The following is a 23,857-nucleotide window of genomic DNA, read 5'->3' on the forward strand; positions in this document are numbered from 1 at the left end:
GCCTCCTCCGTTTCCAACTAGACGAGGGGGCGGGAACTAGCGCGAAGACTTCCCGTCTATACCAAGATGGCTGCCACATTGGCGCTGTCATTTTGGTACAGGGCCGGGCGAAGCGCTTAGTTTGACCTGGTTGAAGCCAGAGTCGTTTTCTCTGGGGCTTCCTCGTGCTCGGCTCGTCCCCCCGAGCGGTCCTCGGGAATCCCTAGTGCCACTCGGCGTCCCTACACTCAGCCGGGAGTCATGTCTTGGGCTGCGCGCCCGCCCTTCCTCCCCCAGCGGCATGCCGCAGGGCAGTGTGGGCCGGTGGGGGTGCGAAAAGAAATGCATTGTGGGGTCGCGTCCCGGTGGCGGCGGCGGCGGCCCTGGCTGGATCCCGCGGCGGCGGCGGCGGCGGCGGCGGCCGGAGGACAGCAGGCCCCGGAGCCGGAGCCGGGGGAGGCTGGACGGGACGGGATGGGCGACAGCGGGCGGGGTGAGTGAGCCCGCAGACGGGCCCGGGCGCCGAGACCCCGACGCCAGCGGCCCCTTCCCCCTCCCGGGCGCTCTCCCGGGCGCCCCCGCCCCCTTGTTTGTAAACACGCGTCCCCTCCTCCCGGGGGCCGCAGTGCCCTGCCCCCGGGGCGGGGCGGCCAGGGGGCGCTTCCGCTCTCCCAGTGGCGGCCGCCGGAGGCCCGGCTCCCCCGCGGTCCCCGGCGCAGGGCCCCAGTCCTCGAGCCTGAGGACCCTGGACGTTGGGAGGCGAGTTCCGCGCCCTCGGCGGGGTCTCTCTCCCCTGCACGTTCGGGCGGCGAGCTGGGAGTGCAGAGGCTGGCGGGTTCCCCCCACGTGCTGCCCCACCCACACGAGACGCGTCCTGCCTGGGGTGGCCAAATTCATTACTTAGAGCTTGCCTCCCCTCAGCTCTCCTCCTCTCGTTTGTCAGCCCTCTCCTCCCACCACGATTAGGGGTTCAGCCCTTGTTTGGCAGTAAGCTGTCTCTGGACTTGGGAAGGGGTGAGATGGGGGCGCGGTGGGGAAATCAGAGAGAGAGAATGAAGTCTCCCGTTGGGTGATCCAAGACTCATTTTCTCTTTTTGTCTCTCCTGTCTCTGTGTGTCTGTGCCTGTGTGTACCCTCCCTCACCCCCCAGACTCCCGGAGCCCAGACAGTTCCTCCCCAAATCCCCTTCCCCAGGGGGCCGCTCCCCCTTCTCCTCCAGGACCACCCTTGCCCCCTTCAGCAGCTGCGTCCCTTGGAGGTTCTGGGGCTCCACCACCACCCTCGATGCCACCCCCACCACTGGGCTCCCCCTTCCCGGTTATCAGCTCTTCCATGGGGTCCCCCGGCCTGCCCCCTCCAGCTCCCCCAGGATTCTCCGGGCCTGTCAGCAGTCCCCAGGTGAGAGGTCGTGACCCACTTAACTGCCTCTCCACTTTCGTTTCCTTGTTTTCTTCCTGACCCTAGATCCTTGTATGAACTTCCCTGGTGCACTGAACTTCTAGTCTTGGCAGGCTTGTGGTCCTTGTGAAACCCCTGGCCCTTCCTGAGGTGCCACTGAGCTTTCAGTGCACGCCTCCTCCCCAGTACTATAAAAGAACCTGCTATTCTTGATGTCCCTTTTGTCTATCAGTGATTTTTTTGCCTTTTTGGTCCCATCTGCCCTTCTGAGATAAAAGTCTTTTGGGGCCGCTGTGTTGCACAGTTTCAGGGGACCGTTATGTCTCATCTCTTCAGGGTTGTGCTCCAGGGGTGGCCCTTCCCAGGCACGGCAGTGTAGTGTTCTTTGTAACGTGCGGTGCAGGGCCCTGCCTAGGTGGTAGAGAATGATGTCCGTCCCCTCTGAGAGATTATCCTTCCCAATGAGTCTCCCTGTGACTTCCCTATTTCCCCCATCCCAGATTAACTCAACAGTGTCGCTCCCTGGGGGTGGGTCTGGCCCCCCTGAAGATGTGAAGCCACCAGTCTTAGGGGTCCGGGGCCTGCACTGTCCACCCCCTCCAGGTGGCCCTGGGGCTGGCAAACGGCTATGTGCAATCTGCGGGGACCGAAGCTCAGGTATGGGGCTCAGAGGACTAGCAGGGAGGAAGAGAGTGTGTGTACCATGTACCATCACCTGGGGGATTCCCAGGGGCTCGTGAGGTTTTGTTTGAGCTAGTGAACTGGGAGAGGCGTGATGAGAATTGAGGAACCTCCAGCTTAGATTTGGGGTGGGGGTTGGTCAGAGGGGGAAGGGGACTGGGCTAGGGTTTTTGAACCCTGAGAAGAATGGAACTGTATCATCCCTCACGTCCTGGTTCGGTAAGCTTGCTGGGGGTAGGGTGGGCATGAGGAGGTGGACAGGAGCCCTAGCGGCCCAGGGTGTGCGTGCAGTCTCACTGTCCCTCCTCTCGTCTCACAGGCAAACACTATGGGGTTTACAGCTGCGAGGGCTGCAAAGGCTTCTTCAAGCGCACCATCCGTAAGGACCTGACCTACTCGTGCCGGGACAACAAGGACTGCACGGTGGACAAGCGCCAGCGGAACCGCTGTCAGTACTGCCGCTACCAGAAGTGCCTGGCTACTGGCATGAAGAGGGAGGGTAAGGGCCTGCCCCAGGTCTCCCCTTGTGCCCTGTGGGAGGAGGGGGAGGGAGCACTTCCGGGTCCGCCCTCTCCGGAAGGCGGGGCCCCTCTCTCTCCTCCAGAGGGCGCTGTTTCATTCATCTCTCCCATGCACATTCGCTCTCCTCCCTGGTACCCTGATCTGATCCCTTGAGTTTCCTTCTTAATGGTTCTGCCACTCTGGCCTGAACCTCTGACCACCACCCACCCCCTCACCCCAGGCTGGTGCTAGGATCACTTCCTTCTCCAGGATGGTTTCTCTAGCTCCCCCTCTCTAACCGGATTAGCTTTTCTTCTCTTTGAGCCCACCTTCCACTCTGGCCTCTGTCTCCGTGGTATCTGTGTTGGCTTCTCCAAACTCTGGGACTGTGCTCTCTTAAACTGCAGCCTTTACTAAAAGACTCCCAAAACATCTTTCCCTCTTTTTTCTCTCTGTTTTATCTTAAGTCTGATTCTGAAATCCTGAGAGAGATGCTTTAGGGAGTTTATGTTGGTCACCTGTCTCATTTTAGAGAAGATGAGCTTGAAGCCTGGCTTTCCCAAGGTCATGCAACAAAAGAGTGACAGGTCTGGGATCAGAACCCATGTCCCTGAAGACGCAAGCCCAGTGCGCCTTCTCCTGCCACTTGGTTGAGTCGGAAGAACACCAGATTTGCAGTTAGGAACACTTAGGTTTACATGTATGATGTGCCATGTATCGTGTGAACTTGGACAAACTGTTTTAATGAATTGCGTCAAAATCGGTATCTTTAAAAATGGGGTCAAGAGCTCACAGGGTGGTTATAAATACTGGAGTGAATGTTAAAGCACGCTTGGCATGTTTTTTAGTATGTAGAAGGCCTTCTGTTTAAATGTTAGCTTTCTGCTAATTTCTCTGTCCACCTCTTTTACTTCTTGGAGTAGTCATCTGTTCTTTCATAACTCCTGTGTCTAGACTGCCACAAATATGCCGTGGTTTCAAGTGACTTCCCCAATTTCTATAAATATCTTCTGAGTTAGGCCAGGAGACCCTGATATGGCCCTAAGGACACTTTGGAATCTCCTCACGGCTGGCTACTGACTCTCCATTTTTCTCTTCTCCTTCCCCCTCCCCCTTAGCTGTACAGGAGGAGCGTCAGCGGGGGAAGGACAAAGACGGGGATGGGGAGGGTGCTGGGGGAGCCCCCGAGGAGATGCCTGTGGACAGGATCCTGGAGGCGGAGCTTGCTGTGGAGCAGAAGAGTGACCAGGGCGTGGAGGGTCCCGGGGGGACCGGGGGCAGCGGCAGCAGCGTGAGTGCGCTCCTTCCTGCCGGGGGGGGGGGGGGGGGGGGGCGGGCCGCGGGCTAGGTCTGTGCTATCTCCTGCTCCCATCCCTTCCCCTCACCACCACTTCACACTGCCAGGGGCTGGAAGTGCCCCCAGACATGGTCTCTCACATCTGAGGTGGGCATGGTAGCATCCTCTGTCCTCACTCCCGAAACAGCCACAGGCAAGTCCCAAATTAACAGTTGTCTTCCTGAATGCCAGAAGAGCAGGAGTGGGTTCAGATGGGGCTTGAAGAGATAAGGTGCTGGTTTAGTCGCTAAGTTGTGTCCAACTTTGCGACCCCATGGACTGTAGCCCCCCGGGCTCCTCTGTCCATGGGATTTTCCAAGCAAGAGTACTGAAGTGGGTTGTCATTTCCTTCTCCAGAGGATCTTCCTCACCCAGGCACTGAACCTGGGTCTCCTGCTTTGCAGGTGGATTCTTTATCAACTGAGCCACCAGGGAATTGTCCAAAGGGTTTATGGTGGGGGGTTTCCCAGTGTGCTTCAAACCTCCTGTAACTCTGAGCCCTCATCCCTGCAGCCAAATGACCCTGTGACCAACATCTGCCAGGCAGCTGACAAACAGCTCTTCACGCTTGTTGAGTGGGCGAAGAGGATCCCTCACTTTTCCTCCTTGCCTCTGGATGACCAGGTCATATTGCTACGGGCAGGTCAGTGACCTTGGACCCCTCAGACCTCTTGTCTTTGGACCCCTCTTGGACCTCCTGACCTTCAGGGACCCCAGAGACCTTACCTTGCATTTTCAGGGAGCCAGTCTCGTTGACCTCACCCCCTCTTCTCCCCTTCCCTCAATGTGCTCTCCATCCCGTGGCCTCATCCCTGGCCCCTGACCCTTGTGGCACCCCCCCCACCCCCCGCCCCCTCAGGGTGGAACGAGCTGCTCATCGCCTCCTTCTCTCACCGATCCATCGATGTCCGAGACGGCATCCTCCTCGCCACAGGTCTCCATGTGCACCGCAACTCGGCCCATTCCGCAGGCGTGGGAGCCATCTTCGATAGGTCAGTGACCCTCAGCTGGGCTGGCCTGGTGGTCGAGGGGGCGGGGCTATAGGCTGGTCCGTGTCCAAGGCTGGCTGAGCTGTGACCTTTGAGTGACCTGCAGGTCCCTCTCCAGGGTGCTGACAGAGCTAGTGTCCAAAATGCGGGACATGAGGATGGACAAGACAGAACTTGGCTGCCTGCGGGCAATCATTCTGTTCAATCCAGGTAAGAGGAGGGCTGCCCCTGTTCCTCAAGACCCAGGCAGCCTTGCAGCCGCCTCTTCTTCGGAGACTCCTCAGTTACCCAGCTGCCCCCCTCAACCTAGAAATCTCCCAGCTGACCAAGAGGAACCCACATTCGTTGAAAAACATCCCCTTTCCAATCCCATCCCCCAGACCCTTTGTGCCCCGCTTCCCTGCCCAGGCATTTGGTGAAGGGTGTGTAGGTGGGGCCCAGAAGGAACATCGTGTGGGCCATGTCTCCGCATTTGTCCTGGTTTGATTGGTCCTCCTTCCTCTTCCTCCTCTCTTCCTGCCATCCCAGATGCCAAGGGCCTCTCCAACCCCAGCGAGGTCGAGGTCCTGCGAGAAAAAGTATATGCGTCCCTGGAGACCTACTGCAAACAGAAGTACCCTGAGCAACAGGGCCGGTGAGATGGCGCTGAGGGCCCCGGGCCCGCACCGGGGTGGGGGTGCCACTGGGGCGTGTTCAGGGTCCGCGTGGCCCCAGCTCTTACTCAGCATCTCCCATGCCCTCAGGTTTGCCAAGCTGCTGCTGCGTCTTCCTGCTCTCAGGTCCATAGGCCTTAAGTGTCTAGAGCATCTGTTTTTCTTCAAGCTCATCGGCGACACCCCCATCGACACCTTCCTCATGGAGATGCTTGAGGCTCCCCACCAGCTGGCCTGAGCCCACTCACAGATGTGTTGTTCCTCATGCTGGGGGAGGGCACAGCGGCGAGGGACTCTGGGCCTTGGGGCCGAGTGGGGAGGGACTGTGTTCCTAGAATCTTGATGGGAAGGAGGAGCACAGGGCAGAACTGAGGCCTCCAGGGGGTGTCCCTAAACCCTGCAAGGGTTTGCTTAAGGTCCCAAGTCAGAGGGACCCAGACCTGGTGGGCCTCTCCCTGCGGCGGCCTCGAGTCTCCGAGTTTGGTTCTGCCATGGTCTGGGGGGCTTTCAGAACTCCAGCCTGGAGTGGGCTCTCCTCCCCCAGCACAAAGCCCTGGCCTTGCTCCCAGGTCCTTGCTTCTTGTCTTGCCTCACTCGGCATCCCCATCCGAAGAACGGAAAGAGAACTCCCGCAGAGATGGACGTTGGGGGGCAGGCCCCCCAAACTGATGGACATGGGAGGCAAGCTCTGACAGGCCTTCCTCTGACCCAGCCTGGCAGATGGGGGCTTCTCTGGAAGGAGGGGACCCCGTCACTGTCTCCTGGCCAGAGTCCTGTCTCACACTTCCCCACCTCCAGCAGTCAGACTGAAAAAGGTGGTGGTGGTGAAGGGGTGGTGGGAACCCATCTGCTATTTTTAATTTCCTCGAGGACAGAGACTTGCAGTTAGACTCAAAGAAGTACTGTACTTCCCCAGGTTGACTAAGAGATGCCAGTGGTGGAGGTGGTGTCTGGGAAAGGCAGGGCCCGGGGTGCTCTGGGTTCTCTGCGGCTCTTCTGTCTGTCTTGGGGAAGGGGCCTGGGCTGAGGGCAGGGCCGGGGTGGTGAGTAGTCCTCAGGCCTTTCCCGTTTCAGCTCCCCCTGCAGCCCCGGGCTCACCCCACAGAGCCTGGGACACTGAGTGTCCTGGCCTGATTGAAGGGAGATGGCCGGCCTGCGGAGGTGGGGTGCTGGGGCTGCATGACTTCTGCCCGGCTCTTCTCTCCGGGGTTCCCTTCCCCTGTCTTTCACTCACATAAAATCGCTTTCAAATTAAAATCGCTGTTTTCTGGACCGAGATGACTGTCTTGGGGGTGGGGAGGAACGCCGTCCCTGGCCGCGGGTGGGAGGGTATCCGGTGGGGCGTGCTCCCTGGACGCCGCGGCAGCCGCCGTAGTTCCCTGGGGCTGGGAGGCGGGCGCGGGGGGGACACAAGGCGCGCTTTGTGGCGAGGGAGGGGGCCGAGGGTGCGCCGGCCGGGGCGGGGCGGCTGTGGAGGAGGGCGGCCGGCTCTCAAAGGCTCCTTGTTCCCCGGCGCCCTCCCAGCGCCAGCGGGCGGCGGCGCCTCGGCTCGCTCCGGGCAGCCCTCCGGCCGCGCCACGGGCTCCGGGCAGACCCGGCGCCGTGCCCGCCCGTGGGGGCGCCCTGGGCGTAGAGCGCCGCGGCCTCCTCCGGCGTTGCCCGCCTGGAGGCGGCCTCGTCCCCGAGTGACCCCAATACCCGGACTCTGCCAACCCGTGTGGCCGCCCCCCGCCGCCCCCCTCCCCGACTGGATGCCTCTCCACCTGGGCTCCAGGACGCCCTTACGTGGTGCCCTCCCCTCCATCCCCTGGGACCCGATCAGCCTGTATGTGCGTCTGTCCAGTCTCGGGCCTCCCCTCTAGCGCACCCCCGCCCCGTCTCGACGCCCCCGCCCCCCACGCTGCCCGCGGCCGTCGGGTTGCAGGTCCCCAGTCGCTATCTATAGCGGTGTCTATAAATACCCAGCTCCGGGCAGGCTCTGTAATTACAGCGGGCGGGCCGGGCCGAGGGGAAATAATTATGGAGACCAGATGGGGTGAGGGGAGGTAGCGACCCCCGGGCCCGTCTCTCCCCTCCCGCTACATCCCACCCCGGACTCTGCTGAAAGGGGGCTCTGGGTCTCCAAGGGGGAGGATCGGGGGAGGGGTCTTGTGACTGAACCTCTGGGTCCCCCCAGAGTAGACTGGGGAAGAGATATTGGGGTTCCCCGAAAAGAGCATCCTAAGGTACAGGCCACTGAGTCCCTGTGAGAAGCAGAGGAGAGCAGCCCGAGGGCTGCGGGGGAGGGTTCCCGTTCGCGCCCCCCCCCCAACCAGGTGGAGATAGGGGGTGGGGTTTCCCTCGGTGGCTGTGGGCGGGCGGTTGGAGGCGGGGGCTGGGCCGGGGGCGGGAGCGAGCTGGGGGCTCTGGGCCGCTAGGGTGGCCGGGGACACACAGGAGCGGCGGCCACCGAGGAGGGAACAGCGCCGGAGCCCCGACGGCGCCCCACTGCATGGAGCTGGGTCCCTGAAAGCCGTCGCCACCCGGCAGCCTCCGACTTCCCCAGGAGCCCGGCGTGCTGACTCTCTTGCAGTCTCGGGGTACCCAGCGCCACCGGCGTCCCCTGGTCCCCGGGACCGGGCGTTCCGGTGCCAGCCATGGAGCGGTGCACCGGCTGCCATCACCTCCCGCTGCTGGTGCTGCTGCTGCTGGGGCTGAGCACCACCCCCGCCTGGGCAGGTAAGCGGAGTCCCAACGCCTGGGTCATCGGAATCAGGCTGGAGGTCCGCATGTCCTCGGGACAGGGGACAGCGGATATGTAGGGACGGGGGAGGGGGGGGGACGCTTCTGGGTCTGAGAATGGGATTTGGGGCGGTCAAGGGTCCAGGCTGGAGGGCAGGACACCTGGGTCCCTTGGAGCCAGAATGGAGATTTGTTTTCCTCTCTGAAGTGACCAGGGGAGGGCAGGTAAGGCTGAATGGTGGAGGGTCACGTGAGTGGGGCTGGATGCTGGGGTCCTCCAGCAGGGCCAGTGTGGTCCAGCCAGGTGCTGGAGTCAGGGGCAGATGCAAGTGTTGATGGATGGGAGGTGCACGTCTGTCTTCTTCCTGTCCACATCTGTGGGGTGAGAGGGCGAGCATCCTTGAATAGGAGCAGAGCCCGGTAGGTAGAGAAAGAAGGGGTACCTGGACTGTTTGTCTCACTGGTTCCCCCGACAGGATCCCCTTCCCCCTCCGTGCCCTCGATCCTGCCACGCGGCTGGCTCTGGGGAGCCGTGGGGCTGACTGCCAACAGGACGGCCGCTGGACAGGCCAGGATCAGGTGTCTGAGGCGGGAGCCAACGCTCTGCATTCCTGCCCTGCCCCTCCCCCTCTGCCCAGCCGGGCTCCCCTGGGACCCTGGCCTCCACAATCCCAACCTTTTCCTTCTTTTCCCCGGTATCCAGAAGTCCTGGCTCTGGGGAAAGGGGGTTTGACGTCGGAGAGGAGGAGGCTGAGAGTACCTGGGTACTAGGCAAGCTGGAGTAAGCCCCCCACTCCAAACCCTGGAGACTGATTGGCATATAACTTGACTATTTATTTCTTCTGGTCAGAAAAGCAGCATCAAGGATTTAGATTAGATTTCGGAAGGAAGAACTTTCAAGACAGGAGGAGCTCAGGGTCAGAAAATTGAAGTACGGGATGTCTGTAGACCCTAGGAGTCTTTTTTAGAGAGAAAAGGGATCCTTTAACGTAGAGGCAGAGAGGTGGCTGAGATGACTCTCTCTTATTTGGGGGCTGAGTGGGTAGAGGTGGGACTCTGGAGGGAAGTGGGTTAGTGTGGAATTCATCAGAACTGGGCAGAGTGGTGGGGGTGATGGGGTCACCAGTAGGGAGACTGGGGCAGACTGAGGCCAGAGCCAGGGGGGCCCCTATGTGACTTGAAGTAGGAAGCCGGGTGGGCAGACCTGTGGCTAGGCCGTCTATAGGGTTGAGCTGGACTCTCCTGGGGTTTGGTAGAGGGTGGGGGCCCCTGAGGTCTCCTTGGCCTGGGGTCTCTGTGAGTCTCTGTGTCTCTGTCTTACTTACCCTTCGTCTCTCAAAGCGGCCCTTGTGTGTTGATGTTTGCGGAGCTGCCACACGCGGGGGCCAGGCTAGGGCAGGGAGGTGGGAGGGGGCAAGGCCGTGGTTTCCCGGCTTCTGGACTCAAAGGGCCTTTTCTCTGCCTGCCCGCCCCACCTCACCCACCCCACCCAGCTCTGCGCTCCTGATCTCTCTGGCCCCTGCCCTGCCCCACACTTCTCTGAAAGTTTTGCTGGAACTTTCTTTGGTTTTCTTCCAATCTGGAACTGATGGTGTGAGCAGCGTGTGTTTGGGGGAGTGAGGGAGAAAGAGGCGACCTCTGTTTCCTGGGGAGTTTGAGCCCTTGGAAGCCGAGTTCTAGGCGGACAGGGCTGGTGGCCTGGCTCTAGAATCTTTGGGGCTACAGGTGGCGGGGGTGGTGGGGCAGGGTCGAAGTTCCAGGTGTGGGGAGCTTGCCCGGGTTTTGGGCAGAGGACTCTGATGGGATCTGCAGATGTGTGGCTCTGGGCCCTGGATCTACTCCGGCTCTGCGTGGCAGCTTCAGGCTCCCCGTGCGCCCCCCCACCCCAGCCCATCTCCCCAGCCAGGGGCACAGGCTCCGCGGCTGGCTCCTTCTTGTATCTCCTTTCTCTGCGTGGTCAGAGTGGCCCCCGCCTCCCCCAAACACGGGGCCTGCAGCAGCTTGACGCCCCCTCTCCATAGAGCTGCCTGTCTACCCCCTCCCTGGTGGCCCCCAGCCCCTCCCGTGCCCAGGATGATGGCTTGCCCAGATGTTGTTTATGCTGGAGACACTGGCCAGAGGCCAGAGACCCAGAGACGGAGAGGAAGGAAGAGCCAGAGAAAGGAAAAGATGGGTAGAGGGCGAGGGAAGCGGAGGAAGATGGAAGAGCCAGGGAGAGAGACCAACAGATATGGAGACCGACAGAGCATGTGAAGGGGAGGCAGGTAGAGAGTTGGAGGAGAGAGATGAATAGAGAGACTTCCCTGGTGGTCCCGTGGTTAATGGGGCATGGGTTTGATCCCCGCTGGGCAAATAGGGTCCTATATGCCAAGCGGCACAGGCAGAAAGTAAATAATAAACTGATTAAAATAGTTACTCGGGCTTTCTTTAAAAAAAAAAGAAAGACAGAATAGAGATTCATAGGCTGAGAGATGGAGACAGGGAGAGCGTGAGGGAGGCCGAGGCTGGGAGGAGGGGTGGTGGTGGGCATGGAGCTGAGTGCAGGCCCAGCCCTGCCTTTTTCCAGGTGACTTGGTTTCCCATCCATGGATGCTCTGTTCAGAAGCGTGGAAGGGCGAGGTGACTTATATCCTGCAGGGAGTTTGAGCCCCAGGAACCTGATCTCTAGACCCCCAAAGTCCCCTGTGCGTGCCCCCCTGGGAGTGCGCGCCTCCCCCTGACCCTCATGAACTCTCCCAGGCGCAGCCCCCGTGGATGTGCTTCGGGCCCTAAGGTTCCCCGCCCTCCCTGACGGTGTCCGGAGGGCGAGAGGTATCTGTCCAGCTGATGTGGCCTACCGAGTGTCCCGACCCGCCCAGCTCAGCGCACCCACCCGTCAGCTCTTTCCAGGTAGGGGTGACCTGCCGAAGCAGGGAGAACTGCGGGCGAGGCCATGGGGGGTGGGATCAGAGGGGAAGGGGTTGATGGCTCACCTTGCCTCTCCTTCCCGCTGTGTGTCTGTGTCCCAGGAGGCTTTCCCAAAGATTTCTCTCTGCTGACTGCGGTCCGGGCGCGCCCGGGCCTCCAGGCGCCCCTCCTGACCCTCTACAGTGCCCAGGGTGTCCGGCAGCTGGGCCTGGAGCTCGGCCGACCTGTCCGCTTCCTGTACGAGGACCAGACTGGGCGGCCGCAACCGCCGGCTCAGCCTGTCTTCCGAGGCCTCAGCCTGGCGGATGGCAAGTAAGTCAGTGCGCTCCTCTGGCCTGTCCGGCCTGTCTCTTAGGAGCTCCCCTCTGGTTCCTGCCCCCAGAATGCCCACCCCCTAATCCTTGTTGTTGTTCAGTAGCTAAGTCGTGTCTGACTCTTTGTGACCCCTTGACTGCAGCACGCCAGGCTTCCCTGTCCTTCACCATCTCCTGGAGCTTGCTCAAACTCATGTCCATTGAGTTGGTGATGCCATCCAACCATCTCATCCTCTGTCATCCACTTCTCCTCCTGCCTTCAATTTCCCCCCCTAATCTAGGAAATCCCTTTGGGCCACCACTTGCTTACCCACTGCCCAAACTTTAGTCAAGTCTCTTCTAGCCCAGAGTTTGGGCTTCAGAGATTAAATCCTGGTGCGTAGGACTACCTTGTACCTTGGGCAAGTTACTCGGGTGTTTGTTTTTTTTTTCTTTTATTTATTTTTATTAAAAAAAACTTTTGATTTTATATTGGAGTATAGCCAATTAACAATGTTGTGATAGTTTCAGGTAGATAGCAAAGGGACTCAGCCATACATACCTGCTTGACTTTTTTGAGACTTGGTTTCTATGTCTGAAAAAGAGCGATAGTAGAATTATGAAAATCAAATGAGAAAGTGATTGCATGGTGCCTGGGGTGTTGTAAGCACTCAGTAAATGGTAGCTACTGCGACCGAGACTGTGTTATCATTGGCTTGTCAGCCTTTTCATCAGCAGCTGCCCAGCCCTCGTGACTGTCCCCCCTTCAGTCAGTCACTGGAACCTCTCCCCGCTCCCCTGACCAGGTGGCACCGTGTGGCTGTGGCTGTGAAGGGCAAGTCTGTCACCCTCGTAATTGACTGCAAGAAGCGAGTCACTCGACCCCTCCCCCGCAGCGCCCGTCCAGTACTGGACACCCGGGGTGTGATCATCTTCGGTGCTCGGATCCTGGATGAGGAAGTCTTTGAGGTAACTGCAGCAACTAGAGAGAGGATGCTGGTCCTGTATCTGCGCTCACTCCCCTCCTGATCTCAGTACTCCATCTTCCTGTGTCTTGACCCTTTACTTTTCCTTTCATCAATGTCTATTTCTACTTCCTCTCTTCAGGACTACTTTTTCTTTTTTTTTTTTGTAGAAGAATTAAGTGCCCGTTTATATGGCAGGATTGTCCATAGTCATTTATTCCGTCAGGCAGTTTTCATTAGTCTACCCATCCATCCACCCCCTCAACTGATCCATCCACCCATCCATCCACCCATCTGTTCATTTACATACTCACCCACCGACTCAAGCATTTGGGCTTGTATTCTCCCACCTGCCTATTCTTCCCCTGCTTAGCCACTCCTTCCTTGAAACCACCCATCTATTCATCTGTCCTTCCATCCATCCATCCATCTTAAGTCATGCATCCATCTACTCATTCATCCATCTGCTCATCCACCCTATCTGCACGTGCATGGAAGGATACATGCAGGCATCCCGTTTACCCACCCATCTCTTCATCCCCCGACTCTCCATCCAGCTGTTTCTTCACTTCTTCCATCTACTTCCATTTCTATCTACTCTGTGCCTCTCATTTTCCTCTGTATCAGTCCACCCACGCATACATTCACTCACTCATCATCCATCCACCCTCTCATTCAGTCAAGTGTCTGAGCCCCCATTCACCCACCCAGCCATCTATCCACCTACCCGTCCATCCGTCCATGCGCCCACCCAGCCAGTCAATGTTTTCTGAATACCTGCCGGCTCAGAGCCAAGGGGAACGCCGAAGAATATCATCAGATCTCTATCATCCCAAGTTCTGCTCTGGAGTTGAGACAGTATTCCCAAGCTATAACCCACCCCCGTACAGGGTTTGCTCAGTACCACATGTGGGCACAAGTAGATGCCAATGGAAACCAGAATTGGCTTCCTCCCATTTCCAGAGGTCCAGAGAATTCTTATCATCACTGCATTGGAAGGTCAAAGCAACTAAGGTTGGGTCTCCAACCTTAGGTCTCCAGAAGCCCCTGTAAACAGGCTCATACATGATCACATGGGCAGGGTATAGGCCAAGAGCTGAACTTAGGGTGGAAGGCTTGAAGTCTAGTCCTGATTCTACCACTTGGCGTGACCTTGGGCCAGTCATCATCCCTTGGAACTTTTATGAATGCACTGTGCTTGGAAAATGAGCATGAAGATCCTTGTCCTGCTGACTCTGATCCTTGTCCAGCTGTCTAGTTGTTGTGAAGGTTCAATGGGATTATGAAAGAGAAGGTCCTTTGAGACCTGGAAAGAAACCATGCACGTGGGCGGGCTGGTGCTGGCCGTCTCCATCGTGTAGTCTAACCTCTGACCCATGTCCCAGGCTCTATGCTGCGTCTCTCTGAAGCCCTCTCCGCCTGCCTCCATTCCTGTCCCTTCCTCTTTGCAGGGTGATATTCAGGAGCTTTCCATCATCCCGGGAGTGCAAGCTGCCTACGAATCCTGTGACCAGAAGGAGCTGGAGTGCGAGGGGGGTTGGAGGGAGAGACCTCAGAGACAGCCATCTCACAGAATGCAGAGATCTCCGAAGCAGCAACCACCAAGACTTCACAGGCCACAAAACCAGGAACCCCAGGCACAGGTGAGGGAGCTGGGTGCACCCCAAACTGCAGCACGCCCCGGGGAGGGAAGCCGCCACCACAGTGCCCCAGGGGAATTCCTCCAATGGCCCAGAGCCCCCGTCCAATGTTGGGCTCCTGTTCTCCCCCCCAGTACCCCCTCCCCAACCATGCCCTCTATTCCCATCACCCTGCCCTCCTCCCAGTCCTCATTCATCAACCTTTTTATTTTCATTTAAAAATAAAAAGTCTTTATGAAGAATTTGTGGCTGGGCACTGTGTCCCCTGCTTGTGTCTCCTCCTCTGCTAGTCTTCCTGGAACTGTGTCCTTGGGTTTTCTATCTCTTCCTTGAATTAAGAGATTGGGAGGCCATGGAGGGTGGGGGTGAGAATTGGGGGATGTGGGCAGAGGTTGGGAGAGCCGAGGAGGGAGAGACAGAGACAGGAGAGGCTGAACTGGGGAGACCCAGGAAGAGATGTGGAGAAGGAGTAGGAGGTAGAGGCCTGTGCAAGCTAGCGGGCAGGGCGCTGTCTCTGGCCCCTGCTTGCCCCAGGAGGGGCAGGATCGGGGGCTGTTGGTGGGGGTGGGGGGAAGGGCAGGGAGGCTCTGAGTGGGGTGGAGTCCTGACAGCTAGAGTGACAAGTGTGATCTGGGGTCAGTGGTCTGAAGGTTGGAGACTCAATCTCTTAATCATGTCTGCTTCTATCCCACATTCGGGACTCACCCCCCTTCCCACCCCCCTTCCCATCCTCCTCCCCACCCCCCTCCTCACCCCCATCTCTCTCCTGACTCCTATCCCTCCATCATCCCCAACTCCCATCCACCTCCTCTTCCCCCCTCCCCCTCCCCCACCTGTTCCCACCGCCCCTCCCCCAACCCCAGTCCACTGAGTCTCTCTACTATGACTACGAGCCCCCCTATTATGATGTGATGACTACGGGCACCACCCCTGATTATCAGGTAAACTTGAGGGACCCCTTCCCTTGCCCTATTCTCCCCACCAACCCCTTGCAAACATCTAAGACACGGTCCTCCCCTTCCCACTTTGGGGAGAGCCACCTTGTATCTAAATTAAGGGCGTGTGCTCACTGCCCCTCCCGTGTCTCTCCACTGCAGCGACCTCCAAGCCCCAACCACAGGGCTCCCCCTCCCCCCAGGGGGCGTCGGACCCCTCCCCGAAAGCCTGCCCCTCCTGCCAAGAGGTCAGCAGCCCGGCAGGCATCCCCCTCACCAGGCCAGAGGCCTTCTCGAAGTGGAGGTTCCAGCCCAGCCCGGGGCCAGCCTCCCCTCTCCTGGCACCCAGCTCAGCAGGCAGCTCCCCCCACTGCCCGGGGCCCCCCCAGGACCAGAGGCAGCGGTTACTGGCAGGTAGAGCTGGGGCATCCAGATCTCTGCCCCCGAACCTCTCTGACCTCAGAGATTCACTCTCCCTAAACTGTACCCCCTCCAAAGGGGCTGCAAGATCTGAGATTGCCCCCACCCCCCAGCACAGACAGATGCTGCCCTCAGGACGGGCCAGGACGGGCTGCTGCTTGGCCTCCCTTGCCGCTAACCTCTTTCCTCCTTCCTGCCCTCTGCTCCTCTCCCCTCCCTTCCCCTTGGGGGTAGGACCCCACCCTGGGTGAAGAGGAAGGAATCCTGGAGTCAAGCCCTTTGCCACCCCCTGAGGAGGTAACTCCATCCCCACCCTCACCCCAGCTAGGGGTGGTGGGTGTCTGTGACCTGCTCCCCTTGCCCTAAATCGTCTTGATGAACCAGCCCCTCTTCTGGCCGGAGGGCTCTTTGTCACCTTGTTCACGATGCTCTGTCTCCTGGTTACTCCAGATCTTTGGATCTGCTTGTCTTTCAGGACAGCCATTTTTCTCCAGTGTCCATGTCTCCTGCCATTATTCTTTGGCTCTAGGGTCATCCCCTTCCGTGTGGATGTCAATGGTTGTACTTCTGTCACATTTCTGTTCCCAGGAGCCATTTTCTGTCCAACCCTGTCACTTTTTGTCTTTCCACCAATTTCTTTGGTCATTCCTTGGACCCCTTCTTCCATCGTTATGTCCATGGACTATCCACTCTGTGTCCAGCCCTCCGGCCACCCTTCTCGTTACCCCTCATTTCTTCCAACCACACCCAGTTTCTGGACCTCTCTCCTCGTTGGGGGCCTTTGATGGCCATCCCCCTTCTCTACAATGGCTCCCCTTGCTCTTCTTGGGAGGAAAATGGCCCCCATCACCCTCAGTACCCCTTGGGCTGGAAGTCGTCACACCCTGGGGTCCAGGGGAGACCTCCTCTTAGCCCTAACGCCCCCGTCTACCCCTCTCCCTCCCCACCCCCGGGAAGGAGCAGACAGATCTCCAGGTCCCCCCCACAGCCGACAGGTTCCTGACAGAGGAGTATGGGGAGGGTGGCACAGAGCCCCCAGCGGGGCCCTACGATTACACGTATGCCTATGGGGACGATTACCACGAGGAGACGGAGCTTGGCCCTGCCCTGTCTGCCGAGACAGCCCGCTCGGGAGCCGTAAGTCTGAGAAGCTCCTCTTTCACTCTTGACCTCCAGCGGGAATCGCTTCCTGTTGTCTTTGGTTGTTGTCTGTCTTCTGAGAGCTACTTCCCACCGGTGATTTACCATTTTTTGCTCACGTGGATTGTATCTGTTGCTTGAAAAGATTACTCCCTGCCTTCCCTTGTCAAATGTCTTACTCTGTGGCTCCTTATGGTTCCTTCTGTCTGAAGCATTTGTTTTTTTTTTTTCAATCCTATGGCCACTTCCTGTCTTTCTTGGTCCCTTCCTATCTCCATCAAGCTGGATTTCATAGGCTTTCGGTCATAAGCCCCTGTCGTATGTCCATTTTCAATCTGTCTCCATCATTTCTTCTTGATCAAAACCATTTCTTATCCATGTTGCTGCCAAACAATCTAACTTTCTCTGTCACGTTTTCTAAGCTACAGGCCACTTCCTGTCTGTCCCCTCTGCTCCCAGTCATGATATCCATTTGGGTGACTGTGTCAAATTGGACTGGAGGGGACTTATTCTTTGTGTTTTTGCTCTAGTTTTTCATGCTGTTTTATCCTTTGATAATAAGTCACTTCGTATGTGTCTCCTATCATCCAAATCATAAAGTTTCCATTGTGGGTCTAGATATTTATATGGCCACTTGCTGTGTGTATGTTTTCTGGAAGATGTGTGTTTGCTGGAAGAATTGTCTTTCTTTGTCATAATCCATTTCCCAGAGTCACTTTCTGTCTGTTTTGTGAATTTCTTTTCTTTCTTGGTTGTGGCAGCCATATTGTTTTGAAGGTCCACTTCCTGGATCCTCTTTCCTTGGCTGCTTCCTGTCTGTCCCACCACTTCCTGTTTATCTGGTTCATTTTCTAACCATCTTGGCCGTGTTTGATTTTTCTTGGCCCTGGTATCATTCTTGCTTCCAAGAGTTTGTCCCTTTGTTCTGTCTCCCTTAATTGTGCCCTGTGTCTTCAGCCACTCCCTGTCAGTGGGGTATTTCCTGTGCTCACTTCATCTTTTGCCTGCCTTGCGGTCAGAGCTCTCTCCCCAGAGCTCCCCAACCCTGCTGCCTCATTCCACCCTCCGTGCTCTAATATTGCCACCCTTGACCCTCTGCTGCCTTTCCCTTATGCTGGAAACTTAGGATTGATCTGGGACATGGGAGAGTTTGGAAAATGATCGTTACTGTTCAGTCAGGATGGAGGTAGAGGGGGGCATTTTGAAGATCTTTGTTGAGAGAGTCGGGGGACATGGTGAATAAATACCTCCCATTCTCCCTGTCCCTATCTTGGTTGTGGCCCCAGAGCTGGGGGTGGGCATTTGACTGGAAGTGTGGAAGAGAGGCTACTGGTAGGCTTGAAGTTTAAATGAGGGTTAGAGGAAGGGTGTAGCTTCCATGCTGGGAGCGACGCTGAAAGGAGCAGAGGGGCTCAATGCCGGGGCTTGAGTAACTGAGCCCGAGTTGTATTTTTTCAAAATCCAGTTATAAGTTCCAAGTTGGAGGTATCAGTGGGGACTGCTCTCCAAATATACTTAGAGTATGAATGTCTAATCTCTGGGGAGTTTTAAACTTGTGAACCCCTTGAAACTCTAAGTAAAATTCTGTGCATAAGGGCATACTCTTTTTCTTTTCTGGAGAAAGACACTATAGATTACGTCAGATTTTCATATGGATGCATGACCTCCCCCAAACCCAAGTAAAAATCTATCCAAAATCTTAGAATCTTACTTGGCGAGTTGGGTTAAAAGTGAGGAAGTTGATGGTTTCTTAAGGTCCTAAGGAAGTGTGGGGGATAAGGTGCAGTCCTCCAGGAGAGGGTCTGGGAAGACTGGGGGACTGGTGTCCCAGGAACTGTCTGGGGACCTTCCTGAGAGAGGTCTGGGGAGGGTGTGTTTGCTGAGGTGGGGCAGGGAATTGGGGGGTGGGGAACCCCGAGATATCCCTTGGCAGACCTGGGAGGTCTGTGAAGAGGGAGTGTTGGAGGAGGACCAGGGAGTTTGAGGGGTTAGATCAGGGAGCTCTCTGGAGGACCTGTGACTGCACCAGGGTGGGGGCAGTCCCGGTGGGGGCTGCTCACGGGCCCCACTGGGGGTTACATGTGTGTCTCCCTCAGGCTGCCCGTGGCCCCCGGGGGCTGAAGGGAGAGAAGGGGGAGCCTGCGGTGCTGGAACCTGTAAGTCACTCTGGTCACTGAGCAGAGGGCAGTGGGAAGAAGGGAAGGAGGCGGGGTGCTAGCCCTATAGCCTCTGACTTTTAACCTTTGGCTCCGCAGGGCATGCTAGTGGAGGGGCCCCCTGGTCCAGAAGGCCCTGCGGTGAGTTCTAGCTGTGACCCCCCAGCCTCCATTCTTTTTGCAGAAGTTTCCTACCTGCTCACCTGTGCCTTCCCAGCATTGGCCCAGGCCTCCTTCTTAGAACTTGGAGCATCCTTCCAATCAGAGCTTCCCAGAACCCCAGATTTCTTCTGCGGAGACCACCCCCAGCCACATACCCCTCTTCCATCTGACCGCCCACATCTGACCCCCTCTTCTTGTGTTCTTCAGGGATTTCCTGGTCCCCCTGGTATCCAAGGCAACCCAGGCCCAGTTGGAGACCCAGGCGAGAGGGTATGAGAGCATCCTGCGGGGGCGGGGAGGACTACAAAGGAGCCGCTGGTATCCAGGGGGGTACCATTTTCGGTGACTTCTCATCAGCTGGTTGATTACTGATGGAGGGGCTGCTGTGCCCTCAGCACCCAGAAAAGAAGGCAGCATGTGGTTGGAGAGGGGAGCAGTCTGGTGTCTCACTGTCGATTTTCTCCATGACATGTTTCTCCATTGGGTGTGGGGAGATCTAGGGAAGTCTGCATCTGTTCCATTGAGGAGGACTTCAAGATGATGCCAGGGGCCTAACAACATGCTGTCACTCCGTCTTTCTCCAGGGCCCCCCGGGCCGAGCAGGGCTCCCTGGATCAGACGGCGCCCCTGGCCCTCCTGGAACATCCCTCATGCTCCCCGTGAGTGGTCTTCTGGGCTTTGTGGAACAGGCTGAGGGGAGGGCAGGGAACCAGAAGGGGAGGAAAACCTAGGAGGAGTCTCTCGGGACGATCCACCCAAAGAATGTGATCATCGGGGTGGAGGGTCTAAGGCCTCATTAATGATCTAGAACCAAACATGGAGCATCTAGAATCGGGCAGAAAATCCTAGATTTCAGGGAATCTAGGAGGAAGAGGCTGAGAGGGAAGGAGGCAGACAGGAGCTGAATTTCTGAAAACCTCTGAGTGATGACCCAGAGCCCGGGGGAGACACTGGAGGAGGGCTTAGGGTATCTGGAACCTGGGAGATGGGGGCCCACGTGCTGGATGATCCCTCTGGTTTCGGGGTCTCGTGGATTTCCTGGAAGAATCTAGACTTTCTTCTTCTCCTTGCCCCACAGTTCCGGTTCGGCAGTGGTGGGGGTGACAAGGGCCCCGTGGTGGCGGCCCAGGAGGCCCAGGCCCAGGCGATTCTGCAGCAGGCGCGGGTGAGTAGGGCTGGGGGTCTTGGGGGGGTGTGGGAGGGGTGTGGTAGGTGGAGGAAGGCACTAGGAGGGGTTGGAAAGGTAGGTCGGTGTGACTGTAGGGCAGGGAGAGGTCTGGGTTGGACTGGGGGCTGACAGGGAGGTTGAGGACGATCAGGGCAGCAGAATGAAGGTCAGGGAAGAAGGGTAAATCTGGGAGGTGACCCGGAGTCTGGGGTGCTCCTGCTGCCTGTGCTCAGCTCTGCCGTCTCCTCTGCCCCCCCTAGATGGCCCTCCGAGGACCCCCTGGCCCCATGGGATACACAGGCCGCCCTGGGCCCCTGGTGAGTGCGTGGGGTGTTGTGATAGGGGATCCTTTATCCACGTGTGGGGGTATGGACAGTCCTGGAAAAGGACCAATTTGAGAGATATTTTGGTGCATTGGGGGAGGGCTCTGTGGCCACCGATGGGCGTGTCCTTCAGCAAGCCCCCCTCTCTCCTCACAGGGACAACCCGGGAGCCCTGGCATGAAAGGAGAGTCTGGAGACCTGGGACCTCAGGTGACAGCCTCCCCCGACCTGGTCCCCAGTTCAGTGATGCGCCCCCCCCGACCTGTGCCCACTAACCCTGCCCCTGTTTCTCCCTCCTAGGGCCCCAGAGGACCTCAGGGCCTCATGGGCCCTCCTGGCAAGGCGGGGCGAAGGGTGAGTGACTGGGGTGGGAGATGGAAACAGGGTGCCGGGGGTGGAGGGCTGGGCCCCTGCTTGCTCTGACACCTCCCCTGCACCCCCAGGGCCGAGCGGGTGCTGACGGAGCCCGAGGGATGCCTGGGGAACCTGGAGTGAAGGTAACAGGCTTGGGCCCCTCTCTGGTGCCCAACCGGAACTCCTGAGCTCCTCTGTTTCCTGGGGATAGCCCCGCCCCGCTCAGGACATGATGGGAAAGGGGTGGGCACCTCACCTGGGCTGCCCCTCTCCTCCTTAGGGTGACCGAGGATTTGACGGCCTCCCGGGGCTGCCTGGGGAGAAGGGACACAGAGTGAGTATGGGGGCCGCAGGGTGCTGTGATGGGGGTGGATCTTCCCTGCAGGGGAAGGGAGGGAGGGATCTCAAGGCCAGGGCAGGAGGCTGGCGGTCCCAGCAGGAGCTGACAGGAGGAACTTCCTTGGACCCTGAAGATGGTCTGCGGCTGTCTGTGTTGGGGGCTCTGTACCCCTCTTACCTGGTGGCCCATTTTTCAGGGTGATACTGGTGCCCAGGGCCTTCCTGGGCCCCCTGGTGAGGATGGAGAGAGGGTAAGTGTTGCAGCCTGCGTGGGTGGGTGGGGTGGGGGCCGGGGGTAGGGGGGGTCCGGGGTGGAGGCTGGGGCTGGGGGTGGGGGGTTCTGGAAGGCGAGGCTGCTTCACATGTCCTCCTCCAGGGAGACGACGGAGAGATCGGGCCTCGGGGGCTGCCTGGGGAGTCGGTGAGTGTCGGGGGGCAGGAAGTGTGGCTCGGACCCCAGAGGAGAGGCGTGGGCGTGAAAGGGATGCGCTCTCTCACCTACGTGGTCCTGTCTTCCCCTCACCTGAATGCAGGGACCTCGAGGTCTCCTTGGCCCCAAAGGCCCTCCTGGGATTCCTGGACCCCCAGTGAGTGACTGTCCCTAACTCTGACCCCGCCCTCTCCACCTTCCCTGAATGCCTCCCCGCCCCGCCCCCACTGCCCCTTGAGCCTGCACCCGCAGGTGCCCACGCGGGGCCGTATCCTCTAATGCATCAAACACTTTGGGCATAGCAAAAAAAAAAGGTCCTCAAGAGAAACAAAACAAAACAAAACAAACCCACAGACCAGAGCCCCATGCCCTGTGGATCCGGGCGGCCATGATTGCTTAGGTTCGGGATGAACTGGAGGGCGGCTGCCGCGCGCCTGCCCCATCCGGTGGGGATGGCCTGGCGTGGGAAACCACAGGTCCGTCCCGGACTCAAGCCCCTCTCATGTTTCAGGGAGTCCGAGGCATGGATGGCCCCCACGGTCCCAAAGGCAGCTTGGTAAGTGATGGGTGTGGAGACCCCGCCCGACCCTCCACCCTCCGCGTCTCTGCCAAGGTCTCCTCCCTTTGCCCCTCTGACCCCCTCCTGCTTCCGGCACTTGCCCCCTCGTCTGTTCCTCCTGGGACTCAGCTCCCCTGCCCGGTTTGTTCTGTCACCATTTCCTTCTGACCCCTGCCTGGCTGCCTGTTTCCAGGGACCCCAGGGAGAACCAGGACCTCCGGGACAGCAGGGCACCCCCGGGACCCAGGTGAGTGGTCCTGTCTGCCCCCCCCCAACCTGAGGGGCCCCCCCTGGGCTCCCACAGTGGGTCAGACCCTGCGTGGGGACTGGAAATGAAGGGTCTCAAGTTTTTGCTGCTTGTGCTCTGAACTGAGGGTGCTGGCTGGGGGAGAAAGCGGGGCCCACCCCTGGGGGCCCCTGTAATGTCTCTCTCCGGTGTCTAGGGTCTCCCCGGGCCCCAGGGTGCCATTGGCCCTCATGGAGAGAAGGTAAGTGACTAAGGGATCTGGGGGACGGTGGGTGTGCTGAGGCGGGTTGCAGGAAGCCCCCAAATGTCTGGCTGTGACTGAGTGTCCTCATCTCCCTGCAGGGTCCTCGAGGGAAACCAGGGCTGCCTGGCATGCCCGGCTCAGATGGACCCCCGGTGAGTGCCCCCACCTCTTCATGCAAATCCCCCTTGACCCTCCACCCCAGGGAGTGACTTGCAAGCACCTCAGTGAGTATCCTTGCAGAGTGTCCCTTGTCCTGGGAAGTCACTGGCGATGCCGCCAATGGTCAGTCAGCTTCATTAGGTCCTGGGGGCATTTGGGTCCAAGAAGTGTAGAGAGGGATGCAGGAAGTGACAGGGACCAGTGGTCATGCTCTCCTTCCCCTACCCCCAGGGTCACCCGGGCAAGGAAGGCCCTCCCGGAACCAAAGGAAACCAGGTAAGCTCTTCCATGGCCCCTCACATCCCCTGGCGGGGTCGCCACCCAGACCCGGGCATCCCAGTCCTTGGGATCTCCTCGTATCTTCACGTGGCTCTAACAGTCCACCCCCTGAAACCCTCTCCAGACTCCAATTGGTCAATTCCCTTTCTCCCACCCCTGGGCGCCCTCAGTGACCCCCTGAGACCCTTTATTGACACCTCTCTGTCCTCTTGCAGGGTCCATCCGGACCTCAGGGTCCTCTGGGGTACCCAGGACCTCGGGGCATCAAGGTAAGAGACCAGCCAGCTGGGAGAGGAAGGCTGAGGTCAGGGCGGCCAGCTGGGCCCCAGAGCTTGGTCCTGCCAGCCTCGCCACCCCTCCTGACCACTCCGTCTCTCCCCCCTCCAATTCCAGGGCGTGGATGGAATTCGGGGTCTGAAGGGTCACAAGGGTGAAAAGGTGAGCAATGCCCCTCAGCCCCAGCTCCCCTCACCACCCTTTGCCCCTTCTCCTGCCCACCTCTGTCTACCCCTCCTTCCATCATCCGTGATGTCCTCTCGCCCCATATTTCTCAGGGCGAGGATGGCTTTCCTGGCTTCAAAGGGGACATGGGTGTGAAAGGCGACAGGGTGAGTAGAGACCTCCTCATTGCCCCCAACTCCAAGCGCTGGTGACCCTCCCCTTTGAGCCCCAATTACCAGCCTCCCCCTGACACCCCTGGATGGCCTATCTCCAGGCTCCCTCGAGGATCTGACCTCCCTTTGGAGCCCGATCCAAGCAGGACCCAGCCCTGTGCTCTGTGACCCACCACCGGCTGGCTGGTCACCGCCCTCACCCTGCCCCTTGGGGCTCCTCGTCTTGCAGGAACTTCAGGGACCCCCACCGACCCCACCAGCCTCA

General features: G+C 58.8%; 2 protein-coding genes across 4 annotated transcripts in view; both read left to right on the forward strand.

Annotated features, from left to right (window-relative positions):
* The first annotated feature begins 92 nt into the window (after positions 1 to 92).
* On the forward strand, positions 93 to 6,812 carry RXRB (retinoid X receptor beta). Of its 2 annotated transcripts, none has more exons than XM_055571719.1 (10): positions 93 to 472; positions 1,130 to 1,377; positions 1,878 to 2,034; positions 2,378 to 2,557; positions 3,678 to 3,850; positions 4,409 to 4,538; positions 4,755 to 4,887; positions 4,991 to 5,094; positions 5,413 to 5,518; positions 5,628 to 6,812. In XM_055571719.1, the coding sequence occupies exons 1-10, from the start codon at positions 241 to 243 to the stop codon at positions 5,773 to 5,775; spliced, it is 1,611 nt and encodes a 536-aa protein (XP_055427694.1). In that variant the 5' UTR covers positions 93 to 240; the 3' UTR covers positions 5,776 to 6,812. The 2 variants fall into 2 exon arrangements, with proteins under 2 accessions (XP_055427694.1, XP_055427695.1); XM_055571720.1 differs by having other exon boundaries at positions 94 to 472; positions 5,003 to 5,094.
* A 1,144-nt stretch (positions 6,813 to 7,956) lies between these two features.
* Positions 7,957 to 23,857, forward strand: part of COL11A2 (collagen type XI alpha 2 chain) — a 29,539-nt gene continuing 13,638 nt past the window's right edge. The window contains exons 1-27 of one of the 2 annotated variants that reach the window (XM_055571691.1): positions 7,957 to 8,255; positions 10,998 to 11,147; positions 11,267 to 11,477; positions 12,265 to 12,427; positions 13,875 to 14,066; positions 14,927 to 15,004; positions 18,655 to 18,714; positions 18,814 to 18,855; positions 19,084 to 19,146; positions 19,461 to 19,535; positions 19,955 to 20,041; positions 20,305 to 20,361; positions 20,524 to 20,577; positions 20,668 to 20,721; positions 20,811 to 20,864; positions 21,002 to 21,055; positions 21,258 to 21,311; positions 21,437 to 21,481; positions 21,594 to 21,647; positions 22,002 to 22,046; positions 22,243 to 22,296; positions 22,493 to 22,537; positions 22,639 to 22,692; positions 22,931 to 22,975; positions 23,194 to 23,247; positions 23,372 to 23,416; positions 23,533 to 23,586. In XM_055571691.1, coding sequence (XP_055427666.1) covers positions 8,174 to 8,255; positions 10,998 to 11,147; positions 11,267 to 11,477; positions 12,265 to 12,427; positions 13,875 to 14,066; positions 14,927 to 15,004; positions 18,655 to 18,714; positions 18,814 to 18,855; positions 19,084 to 19,146; positions 19,461 to 19,535; positions 19,955 to 20,041; positions 20,305 to 20,361; positions 20,524 to 20,577; positions 20,668 to 20,721; positions 20,811 to 20,864; positions 21,002 to 21,055; positions 21,258 to 21,311; positions 21,437 to 21,481; positions 21,594 to 21,647; positions 22,002 to 22,046; positions 22,243 to 22,296; positions 22,493 to 22,537; positions 22,639 to 22,692; positions 22,931 to 22,975; positions 23,194 to 23,247; positions 23,372 to 23,416; positions 23,533 to 23,586 — 2,025 coding nt within the window. In that variant the 5' untranslated portion in view covers positions 7,957 to 8,173. The remainder of the gene's footprint in view (positions 8,256 to 10,997; positions 11,148 to 11,266; positions 11,478 to 12,264; positions 12,428 to 13,874; positions 14,067 to 14,926; positions 15,005 to 18,654; positions 18,715 to 18,813; positions 18,856 to 19,083; positions 19,147 to 19,460; positions 19,536 to 19,954; positions 20,042 to 20,304; positions 20,362 to 20,523; positions 20,578 to 20,667; positions 20,722 to 20,810; positions 20,865 to 21,001; positions 21,056 to 21,257; positions 21,312 to 21,436; positions 21,482 to 21,593; positions 21,648 to 22,001; positions 22,047 to 22,242; positions 22,297 to 22,492; positions 22,538 to 22,638; positions 22,693 to 22,930; positions 22,976 to 23,193; positions 23,248 to 23,371; positions 23,417 to 23,532; positions 23,587 to 23,857) is intronic. The other variant, XM_055571692.1, reaches the window with a different exon arrangement.

This window comes from Bubalus kerabau, chromosome 3 (genome assembly GCF_029407905.1).
Source record: "Bubalus kerabau isolate K-KA32 ecotype Philippines breed swamp buffalo chromosome 3, PCC_UOA_SB_1v2, whole genome shotgun sequence".
Taxonomy (NCBI): domain Eukaryota; kingdom Metazoa; phylum Chordata; class Mammalia; order Artiodactyla; family Bovidae; genus Bubalus; species Bubalus kerabau.

Excerpts from the sequence above, each read along its gene's own strand:
- RXRB (XM_055571719.1), top strand. The coding sequence starts at position 241 with ATGTCTTGGGCTGCGCGCCCGCCCTTCCTCCCCCAGCGGCATGCCGCA. Across the intron at positions 1,378-1,877 it reads GGCCTGTCAGCAGTCCCCAG|ATTAACTCAACAGTGTCGCT; the intron begins GTGAGAGGTCGT and ends CCCCCATCCCAG. Across the intron at positions 2,558-3,677 it reads TACTGGCATGAAGAGGGAGG|CTGTACAGGAGGAGCGTCAG; the intron begins GTAAGGGCCTGC and ends CCTCCCCCTTAG.